The sequence below is a fragment of the Buceros rhinoceros genome, unplaced genomic scaffold (assembly GCF_000710305.1).
Source record: "Buceros rhinoceros silvestris isolate BGI_N320 unplaced genomic scaffold, ASM71030v1 scaffold28554, whole genome shotgun sequence".
Classification (NCBI taxonomy): Eukaryota; Metazoa; Chordata; class Aves; order Bucerotiformes; family Bucerotidae; genus Buceros; species Buceros rhinoceros.
Window position 1 is genome coordinate 22,709 of NW_010409290.1, and position 18,134 is coordinate 40,842.

At 47.6% G+C, this 18,134-nt stretch overlaps 1 protein-coding gene across 1 annotated transcript in view; it reads right to left on the minus strand.

Moving 5' to 3' along the window:
• XRN2 (5'-3' exoribonuclease 2) overlaps nt 1-17,545 on the minus strand; it is a 31,142-nt gene extending 13,597 nt beyond the window's left edge. Inside the window, exons 1-21 of the mRNA XM_010135201.1 lie at nt 17,465-17,545; nt 17,348-17,380; nt 16,336-16,463; nt 16,144-16,255; nt 14,908-15,019; nt 13,841-13,899; nt 13,672-13,761; nt 12,590-12,662; nt 12,433-12,483; nt 11,962-12,119; nt 11,522-11,596; nt 11,283-11,416; nt 11,137-11,194; nt 10,946-11,053; nt 10,035-10,079; nt 8,743-8,874; nt 7,320-7,438; nt 4,858-4,993; nt 1,533-1,640; nt 1,364-1,453; nt 804-876 (exon numbers count right to left, since the gene is read on the minus strand). Coding sequence (XP_010133503.1) covers nt 804-876; nt 1,364-1,453; nt 1,533-1,640; nt 4,858-4,993; nt 7,320-7,438; nt 8,743-8,874; nt 10,035-10,079; nt 10,946-11,053; nt 11,137-11,194; nt 11,283-11,416; nt 11,522-11,596; nt 11,962-12,119; nt 12,433-12,483; nt 12,590-12,662; nt 13,672-13,761; nt 13,841-13,899; nt 14,908-15,019; nt 16,144-16,255; nt 16,336-16,463; nt 17,348-17,380; nt 17,465-17,545 — 1,975 coding nt within the window. The remainder of the gene's footprint in view (nt 1-803; nt 877-1,363; nt 1,454-1,532; nt 1,641-4,857; nt 4,994-7,319; nt 7,439-8,742; nt 8,875-10,034; nt 10,080-10,945; nt 11,054-11,136; nt 11,195-11,282; nt 11,417-11,521; nt 11,597-11,961; nt 12,120-12,432; nt 12,484-12,589; nt 12,663-13,671; nt 13,762-13,840; nt 13,900-14,907; nt 15,020-16,143; nt 16,256-16,335; nt 16,464-17,347; nt 17,381-17,464) is intronic.
• Nucleotides 17,546-18,134: the final 589 nt, after the last annotated feature.

The window sequence follows — 18,134 nt, forward strand, 5'->3', positions numbered from 1 at the left end:
GGAACCTCTGGAGATCATCTAGTCCACCCCTCTGCTCCAGCAGGCTCATGGGCTGCTCCGGTGCCCTCCACCACGTCCAGCTGCGTTTGGAGCATCTTCAAGGATGGAGACCCCACAACCTTGGGAGGCAGTGTGCTCCAGTGTCTGACCACCCTCACAGCGAAAATGTGTGAAAATGTGCTTCCCTGTGCTCAGGTCGAATTTCACATGTCTCACTTTGCGCCCAAAATATTATTTATATACCCATAACTGAGATGTCACACTACTGGCTGAAGAGCGGAACCAGTCACAAATTTGGGATATCTGTAAAACTAACGTTCTCTAAAGGAAGAAGCTGCATTAAATGCTGTAGCTGTGTTTCACTCTTTGTACACATTCCAGTATTTCTGTATTCCCCAGAGCATTTTCCACAAGGTACTAACGTGCCACTGACCGAACCGACCCAGATCGATTCACTACACGCAAAGGAGACAGCAGACAATTAAAGGGCAGGGCTGACAAAACAGAAAAAAGATCAATCTAGTTCAGGGCAAATTAACAAATCTAGAACGACTGCTGAAACTACTAATAACCACTGCTAAGCTTAAACCAGTTCCTGAAACCTGTTCTTTGGGCCAAGATCTCTTCGAAGATTCACCTGCTGCAGAACACTTCTCCCTGCACCAAGTAGCGGAAGTTACCTCTGAGACTCAGTGCGTCGTTATCTCGCCAAGATAATTTGCCATTTTCCTCCTATTTTTACACAGATTCTTAAGAGTAAGGTCAGAGTGCTACAGCTGAAAAAAGGGAAGTCGACATTTCACCTTGCCAAGCGTACTTCTTCCCATTTAAATCGATAGCAAAGTCTTCAGGGTAGAAGTCAATTATGCTGGATTCCTGCATTTGAGAAAAACCAAAAATCATTACAGCCCATTCTGAACCGATTCTGAAGGCCGTGGAGCACTGCGCTGCGCAGGGAGCAGGCAAACACAGAGCTGAGGAGGATGCAGAGAGCTCTAACAGAAACACCTTGTTGTAAATGCCATTTACACCTCAAGCGCAGTGGGGCACTCCCAGTACCTGGAGCAACAACACAAGGCGTTAAACAGGGTGGAACTACTCCAGATAACTGGGTTACAGCATCTGCTCCCCAGTTAAGTTCTGCAGGGTTTCTGTAAGACAGTAAACAATCTTCCTGAAGTGTGAAAGAGTCAGGAAATAATTTTTCTCAATTCAAGGAATCACTTCTAAGGATCTTTGAAGCATCTCTGCAATCTACCCAGAACGTCCCCTCCTGGTCTCCACTGTTTGCGTGAGCAAGTCATGCGCACACAACTGCAGGATGCCCCAACCTTCCAGAGGGGAACACGATGGGGATTCTCACCGGATCGGTCATGAGCTTCCTCCATGTCGGCGGCAGAAAGTTTCCACTTGCGGCTGGAAACACTCCCATAAGTTGTTCCAGAGGCTTGAACTGTTGAAATTAAACAAGCAGATGTAGGACACTTCTAACGGGCTCTTAAATGACAAATTAATAGAGAACGATGCCCTACCGGTTTGGAGCCCTTCTCGAAATCCGAGGGCATGTCTGCAATACCCTCAAAGTCAGAGGCAAACGGAGCATAGTGGAAAGGGTAATACCAGTTCCAGGATGCACAGCCCTAGGACAGAGAAACCAGATCAGACACACCAGGGAAGAACAAATAAAAATCACATAGCCCAATCACTAAAGATGACAAAATTTAGCCCAGCATCGACCAAGAGGAAGAGGAGTCCCCACAATGAGAAAAGAAAATGCTCTTGCCTCTAAAGGTACTCCGGGGTTCAGGGTGGGACTTCACTTTTCAGGGCCAGACTAGAGCGAGGGAGCTCCTCGGCAGAGTGCGACAGCAGGCAGTGCCTCGGCAGCACCAGGCCACCAACAGGCTCCTCTGCCGAAGCGCTCCCGCTCTGTGCCAGGTCTGAGCTGCTAAGGGAGACACCCAGAGAGACAGGACCCAGCAACAGAGCCCCACAAAAGGCCTTACAGCAGAATCCAACCTTGGCTCCAGGTTTAAGAAGGCGTGAGGTGCCTAGAAAAAACTCACAAGCACGTGCACAAAGTCCCATAAAAGCAAGTGCCCTGTCTGCATTACTGTCTATCGACACAAAATCCCACTGGTCACCTGGGAACAACGGGGTCCAGAGAGCCCTGATTTGATGCATTCTACAAGGCGAGAAAATGTGACCAATATTGATGCAGGTTGGCAAGTACTCTGGCCTTAGCTGTTATTTTTCCATTCCATACCAGCACCAACACCCATTCCGAGTAACATTTTGCTTTTCCCCTCTTATTCTTCTGTCTTGAATATTGACAAACATTCACTCGAAAGAGGCAAAATAACCCTCAAAAAGGAGAAAATAAACTAAACTCAGAACACAATGCACTTTGTAAAGGAAATGTGCCTCTGAGAGGTCTCAGTCAAGTTTTCACCTCCTCAGCTATTTTTCTTAGCAGCACCACTCGAAACAAACACCTACTGTTTTGACTTCTCATCCTGAGTAAGTAAATGTCAAGGAGGCTCCTCAGCAATGTTTTGGGTGTGAAATTACAAAGACTATAATGATTACATGCAATTCTTCAGATGGTTTCGCTGTGTTTCAAAAGCCAGGTGGAATAGATCCTTTCTTTTCATTTTTTTCCCCCCTCTCCAAACAGATGTCCCCACGAATGGAACATGCTCGGCATGATCAGCTTTTGGTAAGAGCAGAGAAGCACGTAATGTGTTCTGTCAGAAATTTTACACCAACGAGCAGTAGTTCACGGAAGCAATTCTTACGATGCTAGAGAAGGGAAAAAAAAAACATCAAAACCCTCTCAAGCAAACCTATTCTGAAATCGCCCCAGCCCAACAGCTCCCCAAAGTACCTTCCGCAGGGACAGAAAGCGCTGGGACTGCTGCTCCTCACCGGTCCCAACTGCCCCGGTATGGCCAGTTCTGGCCTGCACACAGTTCTGCTACACCAGTGCCAACAGCAGCAGTGAAATTCTCCCCCATGCTGCTCTATTTTAAGTCCACAGCGTAATTTTCATATGGTCGAGAGGAAGACTCGTCTTTGAGCAATCTGAATATAAAGCAAAACGGCACAACCAAAACCCTCAACATTTGTGTAATTTGCTCAGTTCTTCCCTTGGAACGCTTCTGAACCAGAACACACCTTCTGTGCAGTCTTATTAGCACACCTTCTCCACTTTCCTGTCCTGCTCGAAGCAGCTGTCAGCCTCACTGCTCTCTCTTCTCTGAAATGAAGCGCTCCTTCACTTCTCTATGCATCAGTCCCTTCAGCCAGAGCATCCACAGGCTCGGAAGGACAGGGAGGCCCCTGCACGCACCTCAATAACCAAACTGGTTTCACCGGCTAAGCTTGCACAGGGGCAGGTCCGTATGATTGTCTGGATCACGCCTGTCTTCCAGCTCCTGTTCGTTTAAACCCACTAGTCTCAACAGGGCGCACACAACAGCAGCCTGGTTTGAACAGTTAAATCACAATGTCTGCACATGGCCACGGCCACCGCTCCCAGGGCTATGAACCCGCCCCCACCCACACTTCTGAACAGAACAAACCTCATTTTACAGCCCTCCAAAGAGCATAACTCTCTTGGCCACCGTGTAAGTATTATCTCACTTCTGCCGTGTCCTCCTCTCCTCAGCCCTTCAGCTTCTCTTAAAACCCCATCTGCCTTTCGCAGTGGTTTGTGCTCCGGCACCGCTGGAGGTCACGCAGCCCGTTTCCAGCGAAGAGACACCAACAGCTAACATGAACATGCACCTACGCGCCGTGGAGACGTACGGGCATGTACGGAGTTCTGGGAATAAGCCTTGCCACGCTTAACAGGAGCCGGTGTGCTTTCAGCAGACCTTACCTGTGCAGGATCAAAGGAATTTCCACCTATAAAGGTGTCTGGGTGACGTCTGTCCTTTGCTGAAGGAGCTACTCAAGGATGGGGAGAGCTCAGCTCTCCTGCAGATCAACCACAACGCACTTGCAAACCTTAAAAGCGATGACCCTAGCATGCAAGTTGGAGCCCAAACTCAACTATTTAACACAGCGGGAGGGAAGGGAACAGACTCTTTGTTCCAAGGGAAGAAGCAAAAACACCCAGAGGAGCACATGATACAACAAGCTGCCCATCAGGCTGCACACGTGCTGACATGCGAGGTCTTGGCCCTGCCCGTGCTCTAAGCGGGACCGGTGTGAGCCACCTATGGAAAACGTGGGGGTTCATCGACACGACACCACGTTCAAGCTCAAAGCCCCGCTGAGACGGAGAAAATTCATCAGCTCCAGCAGATTCTGCTCCCAGGTCACACACAGATAGAACTTACTTTGTCTGCAGGGCATGAAGGGTGTTATTAACCATCAGTACAACGAGCCCCGATGCTGAACTAATCTCCTGCCAATCTGACATCTCAATTATCAAAGATTTAAATCAGACACAGATTACTTCAATCACAGCACACTTCACAGAACATCACTACAATCTATGGAGGAGACCGACAACTCTGTTCCTTTGGGATCCTCACTAGAACCTCGCAGGCTGTGTCCTGTGTTCACAACTTCAGTCATCTGTGGTTTCACCACGCATGGCCACGTATCGCAAAGGAAAAATACGCACCAGTCCTCAGTAAACTAACAAGCGCCGTTACTGTAAGTCAGAAACAAGAACCGCATTCAAATCCCAAGTGTCAAACAGGATGGACACCCGCTTCTCTTACCGCTTCAAAAAAAAAGCGCTGCTTTTCAAAGCCGAGCCATGGAGAATTATCACTTCCTGGAAAGAAATGGGCTGCAGACATGGAAGACTGCTGAAGTTTCAGAGAGGAGATTTGGAAGTACCTGATAATAATATCTGAGCACCCAGCAGAGCCCTTCCACATAGGACTGCACGACTTTACGACGGAATTTCTCATCAGACGCATCGACATCGAATTTGTTTTTATAGTAGCGCTGTTTCCAGCCGGTCTCCCATAACCTGCCAGACAAACACACACAGAAGCCAAGACATGTTAATATGTGCACATCCACATACCGGAATTAAAATAGCAGCCAGCGTCACTTGCTGCTTCATGCCCATTTTTATACCATTTAAATGAAAGTGTAAGAATGATGTGTAAGAAGAGAATAAAATTTGACAGTTGCCATCACAGAAAATCCAGACGTAATCCTGGAGCTCCCGTCCTGATGGACACCTCTTCAAAGCACTCGTTAGGAGCAGAGCAGATTCTCAAACATGTGCCTGCTGCTGTCAGGCTTTTTCAGCAGCTTTTCATCACAGGTTCATCTTTCTTATTAGGAATCTACTACCAAAACCACCATTTGAACTTTGCTCCTCCACTCCTCCAGCCACTAGAAAGAGAACAAACTCTTCCCCTTCCTTATTTTGTTTCATCTACCCTAGGCCAACACTTTACCTCACTGGACTATCTTCTCTCATCAAGTTCATTCCTCTACTCTCAACGCCCCACTCAAGCAGAAAGGTGACTGTTTCCCTGCTACTCAAAATAAAAACTGAGTAAGTAAATGGCAATGAGCAGCAGTTTGATTTCTCCTGCTGTTCAGACGAGAGCCACGACTACCAGCAGAACCAGCTGTGACTTGGTTTGTTGATTTAGTTTGTTAGGGTTTGGTTGGTTTTGTTGTTTGTTTGTTTTTATTGAAACCTACTATTCAGCACAGTGGGTGCATTTCACACTTCCCTATCTCAAAGTTCTTAGGAATTCTGGTATTCAAACAAGAGTAAAGCAAACTACAAATTAGCTTTCAAAACTGGGCAAGACAGAGAATACCTTCTTACTGATTGTTTTTAAAAAAATACGATTTTCATCTCAGCCATTCAAAGCTTGGCACCGATTATCACCTCTGAAAACCATCATGCAAGATCCCTTTCCACAAGGCTGTGACAACTTTAGGTTACATACAGAACCCAAAGCACACAAGCAACCTGCACTGTCAGCTCACACTTCCACATGTCAGCATCTCCCAGAGCAATAAACACTGTGCTCTCTTCAAGGCATCATTCGCTAAGACCGACTGGTGCTGCTTTTACGTGATGCATATCCTTCGGGTTGCGCAAGAAGGATCCTCCTTTGCTCCTGTTTCAAGCTGGATGCCCGGTGCAGGGATACCTTTTAAAATCTGACCTGAGCTAGTTCGTGGTTTTTACTTACAATGAGAAGCATAACGTTATTTTCCACTCAGGAAAGGATCTGAATAAATATTCTGAGCTACCAAAGAGCTTAAATAACTGCAGACAGATGTAGCATATCCTTCTGCTTGACATTACCAACCCTGCCAAAACTATTGCTCCTCACAAATCACCACAGTTCACGCACGCTAGTCGCTATAAAAGTGTTAGAGCTTCTTTTAGAAGCTCTGCTAAAATCCAGATGGAAAGCAATGTGAAAATTTATCCTGGTTTTAGATAAAAAAATTCTGCTCACTAGATTTAAGAAACAAAAATCAATCCATTCAGATTTGCACATACAGGAAAGAAGATGAGAGTGAGAGTGAGAATATCTGATACTGGAAGATGCGATGAGCCAGATGTCACAGCGGTAGCACTGGACACCAGTGACCAGCACTTCATGAGCAAGCAACCCTTATTGTTCTCTCATGCCCACCTACGTCCCCTGACTCTCTAGGAAACAAAAACCCAACAGCTGCATTTACCAGGGCAGGCAGGACCTTAACAAAAAAATTGTAGGGACCTTCGCCCTCAACTTAGAGGGCAATAGCCTGACTTACACCTTTGGTAAATGCAGCCTCACTGGTAATTCACTGCCGGTCAATCCATGAAACCCCCATCCCCAATCACCTGGGGATCAGCTGTCCTACCATTTACAGAACTCATCACAGGCAAAACTGGGCCAGCTACAAATCAAAGACGGAGGAAAACAGTTTGCGATCACTGAGATAAATACTGCTGCACACGTGAAGAGAACAGGAGTTTACGGGTTAACCAGCTCAGAAATCCAGCTGCACGCCAGCGGCATTCAGCTCACATCACAGGAGCTGCACAGCCAGCGTCTGGCCAATCTAGCGCTCGGTCTCACTGGGAGCCGTGGTGTGGAGGATGAAAACCCGCACGCATACTAATCTGGACACTTAGACATAACAGCTAGGGCTTACCCATCCCACTGGAATTTACGGACTATTCGAACCCTCCACATTAATTACCGGTGGATAAAAAGATCACAGAAAAGCATCGGAAGGCACTGCTGCTCTCAGCTAAATGGCATTAATTAGACTGCATCTATTTCAGCAATTTGCTAACAAAGTGCTACAAAAAATGGCTTCACCTGATATTATCCTCTGGCTCGGGTTCACTGTCGCTGTCCTCAGCTTTCCGCTTAATTCCTCCTCCTGGGGACGGGCTGCCATCAGAAGTGAGGCTGGTATTTGGAGATGGTGAAGTTGTCTGGGCCAGAATCATGACAGATAAATCAAGGAGGGAAAAGGATTTACTAGGCATTTCAAACTCAAGTTAAAGCTTTGTGATAATCAAATGCATTATTTCTAGCTCCCCCAAAACTCCAGGCAAACGCCACACAACCCTTAGATGATTAAGTGGCAGAAGCAGGGAGGAATACACCTTTGTGTTGAGAGGCTGGCAGTGACGCACAGGGGCAAAAAGTTCATTGCATTTGAGAAAGGAAAAGATGCAATAAAGACAACAGTACACGTTGATACAACACGCTGTTTCGGGTATATTCCCGTTCAGGAGCACAACTGTTTTCCCTGGTCCTACAGCTTATGTTACAACTTCACCTTAGAGCAACACTGAAAAATGCATATACAGACAATCGCAGAAATGCTGCTTGTAACTCAGACCTGGCAGAAACACTTGGGGTTTCTTCACTCTCTTAAACGCTTTCACTTTTCTCTGCTTTAATATTATACAGCCTAGAAGAAACTTCTCCCATTCCACAAAGGAATGGAATTGCTTAACCCACATGCAAAAGTTTCAGGATTAAAAGGAAGAATTGCAGAAATAACACTTCGAAAAAGCACATTCTGTTTATTTAGGCTTAAGAGACAGAATGCACATCTTTTCACATGAAAAGGACCTTCGATCTGGTCACTGTTTGGAAGAAGTCTTATGCCCAGAAAGAAAATCCTTGTCATCATTGAAAGTTAACGACCAAGACTGGCAGAGCACCCAACTCACTTCCAGCTTTCTCTCACTTCCCAGCACCTTTTCAAACACTTCACCTAAGTGCTTCCTCTTCCCCGGGGAAGTGATGCTTTGGGCAGTAGGAGCAGCTGACGAACAAGCTGCTCTGTAAATCACAGACTTCCAAGAGAGACATTCCTGTCTCTATGCCTGCGTGCACAAATTCCAACAGAGAGCGTTAAAAGGCCTCCAGCTCAGGTACTCAGTTTGTGCCTCTGACAAACCTCTGAGGGAGCTCCGAAACCTGACTCCATAGGTACCAAATCCCTCTGGGGAGAAGAGCTGCCCTACATGGCTCCGATGCATTCACCTCACGCTTGCCCTCCAGGAACTATTTAACCAGCAGTGTCGCAAAAAACACTGAAATAAAGAACACAGTTTTATCCAGCAGTCTCAGGAAAACTGGTTATTAAAAGCTAATTCCTTGAAAAGTAAATTTTGTGTCTGCTTTTCAGGAAAACTCGATGGGTTAGAGCGAAAGCTGTCCCGAGTAACAGGGGCTGGGATTCTTCTCCTTGAGGTGCAAACACCTGTGAACAGCCACTTACGGAGTTCTGCCTGTCGTGCATCCTCATCTCAAAGGCGGCTTGTCTAGGGCTACTGATCGCCTGAGGACTCGACCGGCTTCCCAGAGCTTGGGGGGAAAACTGTCCGCCGGGAATGAAAGCAGGCTGATCCCTCTAGAAGACAGACAGACAGCAGAGTCCTGAAGGAGCCGTGTCACCTCCGCAGCAGCGTGGCGACACGCTCTCGCAATTTCCAGGTTATACATAACAAGCGTAACTTACTCAGCTCAGCTGCAATCCGTTCTGTTAACAATCTCAACCAGACATGACACAAGCAAGACCCCTATATTGCTATGATTTATTCAGCTCTTTAAAAATAAACCCACAAACCAACCCTGCACTTTGTGCCCGTGTTCCTTCCACGTGGGCCGAAAGGCAGATTTTGCGGGGAGTGAGTCTTCACCTACCTTATGGAACGTCTCTGTACGCATGGCGAGTAACCTCTGCCACTCCAAAAGGTACAGTCAGAACATATGCGATTTAAAAGATAAACACCAGCTCTAGACAGTCCTCAGGGTGGGGATATCACAGCCTGGAGACCTCGCTTACCTGAATGGCCTAACCAAGAGCAAAGCTATGTGGAAATGAACATACAAGAGCCCGTTTTCAAAACGGCAGAATACTCTGCTGTGAATACAAAACTCAAGACCGTCCCAGTAACTAACTGTAAAGAATTCAGCCGACACAGGTCAGAAAGGGAAAATGTGCCCCCACAAGAGGTAACGCTCCTCTATTACACGAGAGAGATCTGGCGACACTGCCTCGCTCACGGGCAGAGGCAACTGCAGTTTGGGGGGAGCTTCGTCTCTTTAGCAACGCCTCCAAACAAGCTAATCCATTTCTAGCGAACTGGTACATGTCTTTAAACCTGAACTAAGCATGTTCAAATGTACTGAAGCCTGAACTCAGGCTAAACTTCACTGCCCTCAGCGGAATGATGGCTGAGAAGACTTGTGTCCACACACGGAAAAGCCACTCCTGAACGGTGACCACACTGAGGCACCACTACATATCCACGACAGCGCCGAGCTGGGTAGCGCTGAAGGACATAACAAACAGCTATCACCCAGCACATTCAACACCCTCCCTCCCTCCCTTCCCTTGTACGAAACCTTCAGTACACAATTCCTCCTTTCCAAGCCGTGAAAAAACCCTTTAAAATAGTTTACACGCAGGCCAAACACCGGGATGACAACTGCAGATTTGGCCACCACACCTGCTGGAAGCTACAGCACACGTATCTTAATGCTTGCAGGTGAGAGGAGTTAACTTACCTTCATTCTTTTTCTTTTTTCTTTTTGCCGCCTTTTAAAGTTATCCTAGACAAGAGAATGCAGAGAAATAAAGTCAGTTAGGCACAGACTTCTTGGGAAAAGATTTCTTTACTCTGGCCACATCTGTGGCCTCTGCTGACCAGAAGACCACGTAGTTTTCATGTAACATTCTGAATAAGATACAGGTCAATTCTTGGATCTGCAAATCCAACTGAAGTGGGGTAGAATTTTCGACCCTACCCTGAAAACCTATGGGGAAAGAAGGAGCTGTGCATTCAAAGCCCCGCAATTCGGTAATGGCATGAATCACCCACCAAGTTTAGCTACAGCCTCACTTCCAGGTGACAGATGTGTCGAAGGACACCAGTTCCTTGCCTGCACTGGAACAGCCGCCAAAACAATTTAAGATAATAAAAACAGTAGGAAAGACATTAAAGTCCTAGCAAGAGGAAAAGAGGAGGCTCAAGGTAAGATATTCCCGATTCCTGGGCCATGGAAATTGAAACCTTGAACATCAAACTAGCATTTCCACTTCAAGAGGGGTGCAGCTGGGGCAACTACAGACAAAAGATTGCACGGTGTTTTTTGACTGGAAAGTCAACAAAATTCTGCCATTCTCTGGTGGCTACTCAAAAAGCTGCAGGCAGTAACACAACTCAGAGAGACTTTTCAGTTTGCTGTTAGCTGGGATAAGAATCAGAAAAACAGGTCTTGCAGAGCAGGGAAAGAACATCAACCAGCGGCACACGATTCTGGTTTGAGCACGGAGGAAAACACTAGAGATTATAACAAAAAAAGTGTGTTTTTTCCTTATTCTTATTAAGGGAGCGTCACAGTCTAACAAAAACAGGTGAGATTAGAATGTAACATAATTAGATTGATTAGATTAGAATGTAACATAAAAAAATTACATCGTCATCTTTCCTCTTTTTGAAAATACTATCCTCGACTTCCCCAACCGCTAACATGATCATCTGCACCCGCTGCAGGTTGACAAAGCCACTTTCTGTCAGGTACCCCTGCAAATCAGAAAAGAGTATCGTTGAAAAACAAGGTTATTTTTGCAGCAAACATCCAGATATTTTTGAAGTAAAAAAATTACCCCTGTTTTGTGGACCACATTTTTATAGATGTTAACCAAGCGGTCGATGGCTCCCTCCCTAAAAACAAACAGAAAGCACGCGGCAGTTATCACCGAACGCACAGCAGGTGCGTTGGCAGGGTAAGAACACCTCGACTGTCACCCACCTGATCTCCAGGGACGGCAGATGAGGAAGGAAGTCATTTCCCACAAAGAAGCACATGAAGACCCAGTCATCAACACTCCTCTCAAAATCGAAGGTGAAGGGCAAGCTGGCCATGGTGAGCTCTCTTTCCAGATACTGCAACACGCACACGGAAGAAAAGGGACGTCAGCAAACACTGCGAATGGGGTTATCGATAAAGAAGTGTATTTACACAGAGCAGCGGGAGCTGCTTCGACATACCTCTCGCAAAACACACAGCCGGATGAAGATAAATTCTTGTTCGGCGACAGGAAGACTGTCTGCAAACTGGTCGTGCTGAAATAAAAGGGCAGAGCTGCAGCACATCCCAGCTCGTGCTCCATTCCGAGAGGAGCAAAGAGGTGCATGAGGGCAGGCTCGCCAGGGCTTGTGCCAAGCACTTCGCTCCTCTGCACGTCTGGTAAGCGACTGATCACTCCTCTCACCAGTGGAAAACACAAACCAAACCCAAAACACCACAAGTGAGGACAGCAGGTTTGGCCTAATATTGTTGTGGCCAATTTTTACTTATTAACATACGGCTATTCCAATAATGTGCTTTACGTTTCAGCCAAAACCAGCAGCAAGAACAACAAGGAACTCATCAAAACATAAATTAGCTTATAGATAAAACGAATTTCTAGCAATAGCGAAAATCTTACCTTGCCTTGTTTTTCCCTGGGCAAACCCTGGCAATCCTTGACCTCGTGACCCATCTGGTTACACAGAGCACAGGGCTTGGGTTTATTTGGTTTAAACTCTTCCCTGATTATAGTGAAGTTGGGTTCGTGCGTCGCTAACCCGAGCATAATCAGATCAGCTGCCAGTCAAAAGAGAAGAGTCAAATACAAGGAAGGATACACGTTACCAAGCTTCTTTTAAAAGTGGAGTTTAAAAACGAACCACATTCCACCTTGAACCCATCGAGGTGCTTACCCACAGTCGTACACCGACACAGAGGGCAGCCCCTCCGCTACGGACAGGGCTAGAGCTTTCCCCAGGGAGCTTTCAAAATCCAACAACTGCACTGGATGACTTACACAAACACCAGGGAAAGCCTGGAAACTACAGCCCCTCTGTGACAAAACAGCTCCAGAAAGCAGAACAGGACCACTGCGAGCAAGAGGACTCACCGTCAGCCCCACACAGACAGTGATGAGTGTTCGGGTCATGGTTTGGCTGGGCTACACAGAAGAAAATGGCATTTAGTCAACTGCAGTCACGTGAAGTAAATTATTACTGACCATACCTTCATTTAAAACAAAATGTTCACATGTATTTGAATTTTACCTCTTTGTCTTCTGATGTAATCCATGATTTTATGTTCACCTTCACCAGGAGCGCTGGCATCAGACAAAATAACCTGCAAAACATTGAAATTATGTAAACAAATTACCCCACCACAGTAAGAACAATGTACGTGGTTCCAACAGTGACTTCTGACTACTTGAAATTCTGATCCAGCATTTTAACTAAAATACCAGGATTTCAGAAAAGAAATGATTTAAGAGTTTGGAACCAACAAAGAGACCTTCATTTTTCTCTGCTGATTCCAGGGCAAAGCTGACGTACTGAGTCAAACACCCCCGGAATCCTCGTGTCGTTAACTGACAGATTTGCAGGCTCCTGAGGAATTGTGAGGGCTATCGAAATGGGCACAGCGAGAGCAGACACGTGGCTGCTTCCCCTCAGATCTTCTGAACCTGCAGACCCACCGATATATTATCCCATTACTCCTGGTGCTGACACCCAGAGGAGCATTAGCATTTCTAAACCTCCTCTCTGACAGAGGGAGTCAAGCAGAGTCAGCTGCCCTCTAATTAGACCACTTTAGCAGTCAGCTCGTGGAAACAGGCTGACGGCCACATCAGAGGAGACTAGCGGCTCTGCCCCCTCCAACAGAGCAAACACAGGGTTGTCAGAAGAAAAACAGGGTAGTGGAGTGGCTGAGGAACCGGAGGAGATAATGTCAACATCTGGCAAGGCAAGAAAGCTGGTGAGTATTATTTTCATTGCCTGTCATCCATCGTTTGAAGAACAGAGAAAAGGTATTCTCCCTGAGGCAGCAAATGAGTAAAAGAGAAAGTGAAGAGAATTCATATACCCCTAAAGCCCTGCCTCCCATCGTATCCAAGTGTGGCTCCCTCTGCCCAACCCGCTCACTGCTCTTGCAGGAAACGAAACCAAGCAGTGCTGTTGCGTTGTGTGATGAGGATGAAACATGTCTCTGAAGTCCCAGCAGAACGTGCCTGTTGGGCCATTACTAATAACAGCACAGTGCCAGACGAGGACACAAATCTGTTCAGTTGATACCCTCCAATCACCTCCCAGATCACCTTAGTTTTCCCGAAGTAGGAAACTGTGAAACTTACTGTCAGATTTTTCCACCCCGGGTCACTGTTCAGCCGGTCAGCAATGTAATAGCGGAGGCATTTAGCCAGATTGTCCATAAACTCCGTTCCCTATAAAGCCACGGAGGAAAACACATTAAACCTTCACTCAGACCCTGGCAATTGCCGGTTAAAGTGCGAGATTGCTCACCGGGGTAATGCAGTTGCTGTCGAACCTCTCTTTCACCTCTTCTGGAGGAAGAATGCCACCTAGAGCAATAAAAACATTTCACAGAAGTAAATCAATATGGAACACTACAAACCTTCTTGAATGATAAACCCCCAGTGGCTCCCCGATAACAATCAACATGTACTGAAAATTAGTTAAAAAAAACGAAACAAAACCTGACTACAACGGCTCTTACCATTATCTTATCTCCATCTTAAACCAAGGAGTTAGTACGTTTACAAACGCTCTTACTTCAGAAAAGGAATTTTCTACCTATTCTGTCAAAAGACTGCGAAAGAAATCTCAAAGAAACTAGGCTTGCTAAGTGAGATAAAACATGAGGAAAGATTTATTTTCTTACATATTCTCCCCTACATTTCCACTATCTATTCACTTAGGCTCACAAACAGGGTTACACCAACTTCTCTCATCTCTGAGCTTCAAAAAGGGTCTTCACAGGCTAGAAATGCTACAGGAAGAAATGTTAAAAGAGTCGTTGCAGCACTCATCCCTCTGACAGCCGCCAGGAGGAATTCTCCAGCCCAGCCCTCTGCCTCAGCTACCCATGCTCCTTTCACCCGAGTCACATCATGTCACCTTAGAAAGTGGCACTGACTTGTTACCTCACGGAGTCTCTGCTGCCAGAGAACGCCCCCTGCTCACGGTTCACCCCTCCCGCGCAGCAGCTCTAGAGCCTTAGCTCCCCTCCCACCACGCCCTACAAATCCGTCCTTTCCTCAGAAGAGTTCTGGCGAGCTCCCCACCACTACACTTATCCCGGCTCTATGGTCAATTTTTCTCTGAATGAGCTAAGCACTCAACACAAACCCATTTCAGGCAGAAGAAGAAAAAGGGGCCGTTTTGATTTATCTTTGCTCCTAACTTCAGAAAAGACCAACCCATCCTTCTGCGGGCGGCTATCCCTCTTCCCCTGGGGATGCCCTAACGCTACCCCCTGACCAGATGCCCCCTGCGGAACCTCACTGGAGTGCTCAGCACGAACAAGGTGACTCTTGCTTGAAAAGCCTCAGATGTGGTCAGAGTTCTACCTTTAGCCAGAATTTCTTGTCGTATTTTCTGCTTCTCTTCGGCAGCTTCCATGCCCTCCTTGGACGCCCTGAATCTCCTCGACCGCTGTTGGTTCATTTTCGCACGCGGAGCCTACAAGGGGTGTTACAATGCTTGGTTCAGTCTCTGCTTCGGGACAATCGTTCCTTTCTTGGGCAGCCAAGACAAGTCTTTTGAAATCGGCCAGTCTGTAATTAATTACAGAGGCAGCGAACAAGGCAACAGTCTAAACTGTCGCTGAAACGGGGATTTTGTCGCACCCTCGCTGCAGTGCTCACGGAGTCAAAGTTTTCCTTGCAAAATAAATGAGGCTGCCAGCGACAGGTACCTGAAGCCACTGTTTGTTAGACACCTTTCCTCCCACAAGAAACTCCTACGGCTGCATGCGTAACTCTCGAGACTCCAAGGGTGACGGCAGACAGCAGTTAGCTGTTACTCGTGGCAGGTATGGGGGGTTAAAAGCCACATCGACTGCTAGCAGGGGTCGCTTCTACATACACACGCGTCAGGAGGTCCTGCACTTGAATTCAGGTTAAAAATAATTTTACTGAGTGACAATTGTTGTACCTTTGAGAAACTGAAAAGCTTTGGCTGTTTTTCTAGGCTGAAGTGACTGCCAGCAGTCACGGCGCTAGGTGCTAGGCCACCGTGGCGCCTCTCAGTGAGCTGCACAATCCACACAGAAACCACTCAGACAGCCCAGTTACTGAGAAGAGGCGGCATCTTTCTGATAAAACTGATGTGCCGAGGGGAGAGGGAGGCGGGCATGGAGAAAGACAAGCTCTTAGCTTCAGATGTCCCCGAAGGCCAGCAGTGAAACAGTCCTCAGCCCAGCTAAGTCACCGCCCTTCCTGAGGGCGCCTGCTCTAAGGGCTTTCTGATCCTGCGCAGCCTGCGGCACAAATCACGACCAAAGCCACAGAACGGAGGAACTTCAGCAGTTTGAGTGTCACTGTCTTAGAGGAGTTTCCTGCTTTTCAGGAGCAACGTTCAATCTGCGGTGGACACTGGCCAGCTCACAGGACCCTGCGGACACCACTTTTCATTACCTTCACCAAAACAACATTAACGGTCTATTTCACCTGCCGTTTTTCATATTAGAAAAATTATTAGAAAAATTAGAAATACTGTTTCCCAGGGGATCCTAGGAGAGCGGATGGCACCCACCCCAACTTCACAAAGAGCCGTTACTGAGAACTAAACCCGCCAGCACTTACGACTCCGTCTATGGCCATGTACAGAAGTCGCCTCGGTCTGACGATGTTGAAGATCCTGTCAATATACTCAAAGATCGCAACCATCATTTCATCTTCGTTTTTGGGCGCCGGCCTGAAATGTAGAGCGTTCAGTGTAACACCTGAAATGCTGTCAATAAATCCTGGGAGGAAAGAGACAGAAGGTCGCCTTACTTGTCTTCCGGGTGAGTACAGGGGTGAATTATACCGTTCATGTCCAGGTAGAGGTTATCGAACTCCACCTCGTTTGGGTTGGGTTTGCTGGTGTCAATGGGAACCCTGACGCCATTGCACTCTTTTGCCTGTGAACGCAGCCGACACAAGTATTTCAGGGCTTGATTACAGAGGTACCACAAATAACCCCTGAGGTATCAATAAAAGTTCATGTTGTTCAGGGGCAGCAGAAAAAAAAAAGAGCAACAAGCTACTCAATTACCTGAAGAGGCACGTTTGCACTACTGAAATAGCGTCTTTTAAAAAAAAAATGTTTATAAACAAGCACAAGCAGCAGATATTCTCTATTATGCAAGAAAGCAATTCCTTCTACTGCCAGCACCACACTCAAAATTTAGCAAAGGCACTGCGAAGTTTATAACATGATGCTAAAATTTAACGTGACAAGCAAGAAGCATCAAAATCTTTCCCACTGAAAGCCTCAGCTCCCCAGAGTGGCCCATCCCAAGAGACCTGCGCCTCTGCCACTGTTCCCCGCCGCCCGGTATCCCGTCACACACACACCGGGGAGGCAGGGCAGCAAGAGTGAGTCACCTACGGCTGAGGACAAAGCAAGTGTCCCAAAGCGATGAGCACATCCCTGCCTGGGAGCAAAGGACGGGGAGGTTTCCCCAGACTCCTCTGCACAAAGCAAGGAGACCCTTCCAGACCCCACCGGGCAAATCTCCTCTTCGCATACGCATGTCTTGCCCTTCCTCACGGCTACCAAATGCACCCAGGTGCTCAGAGCCCCGAACTCTTCAGCTGCTGCCTCCGGGTCTGTCTGTGGATGTCTTTGGAACGCTAAACAGAACACAGCCCTTGCCTTCCACCCCTGAAAATAAACTTCTGGCTCTAACGCGCCACCTCCTCCACTGCCAGGCTGCTGACCCACGAACACGGCGCTCAGGCCACAGTGCAAATAAACTCCATGTGAATGCACAGTCGCCCTCAAGCACCTCTGTTCCTGTACCACGCCAACATCCCCCAACCCTGACACCAGGCCCTGCAAGGGGAACCACAAGTGCAAAGAATCCAGACCCCAGCTGAGCTCGAAGCAACAAACAACGCCACCTTGTTCTGTGCGTACTGTCACGTCGCTGACAGCCACTGTCTGGCTGACCAGCCTCCGATCAGCCCCCAAGCCCGGAGCTGGCACTGTGACACCCATGTACCACCCTCTCGCCCCTCCTCCCCAGCTGTCGGCGCAGCTCTGGGACACCGGCGATGTTTCCGTGTGCCTCCCTACCAGGAGGAGTAGCGGCCACGTCCCACTCATTTGCCCTCCCAACGTTTGGGGGTTTGTCTGCTTTGTTTGGGGGATGCTGTTGGGTTGTTCCTTTTGCTGTGGCCACGGCCATGCAGCTTAGCGGCACCTGAGCAGCCAGCACCCAGCGCTTCTCTAAAACAGGTGACATCTCAGCTAACTCTCACCTTTCCCGTACGGTTCATCCCGACAGACACCACCTCGACTGGTTTGCTCCTTGACGGAACTTTCTTGAGTGCATACACAAACCCCACGTGGCTTTAGCAGCAGCTCGTTGTGAGGTGCGGATGCTGCGCGGTAGCTCGCAGGGTGACCAAGCCCCACCGGTCTCCCAGCAGAGCATTTATTCCTTCTGGCTTACACTGGAGCGGGGAGGAGACACCGGCCCTGTGCTCTCCATCCTTCCTCCAACCTCCTCCCAGAGCGGAGCACGCCTCGGCAGGTATCAAAGGCTGTGCGACGTGGGAAACAAACCTGCCCCCAGCACAGAGCT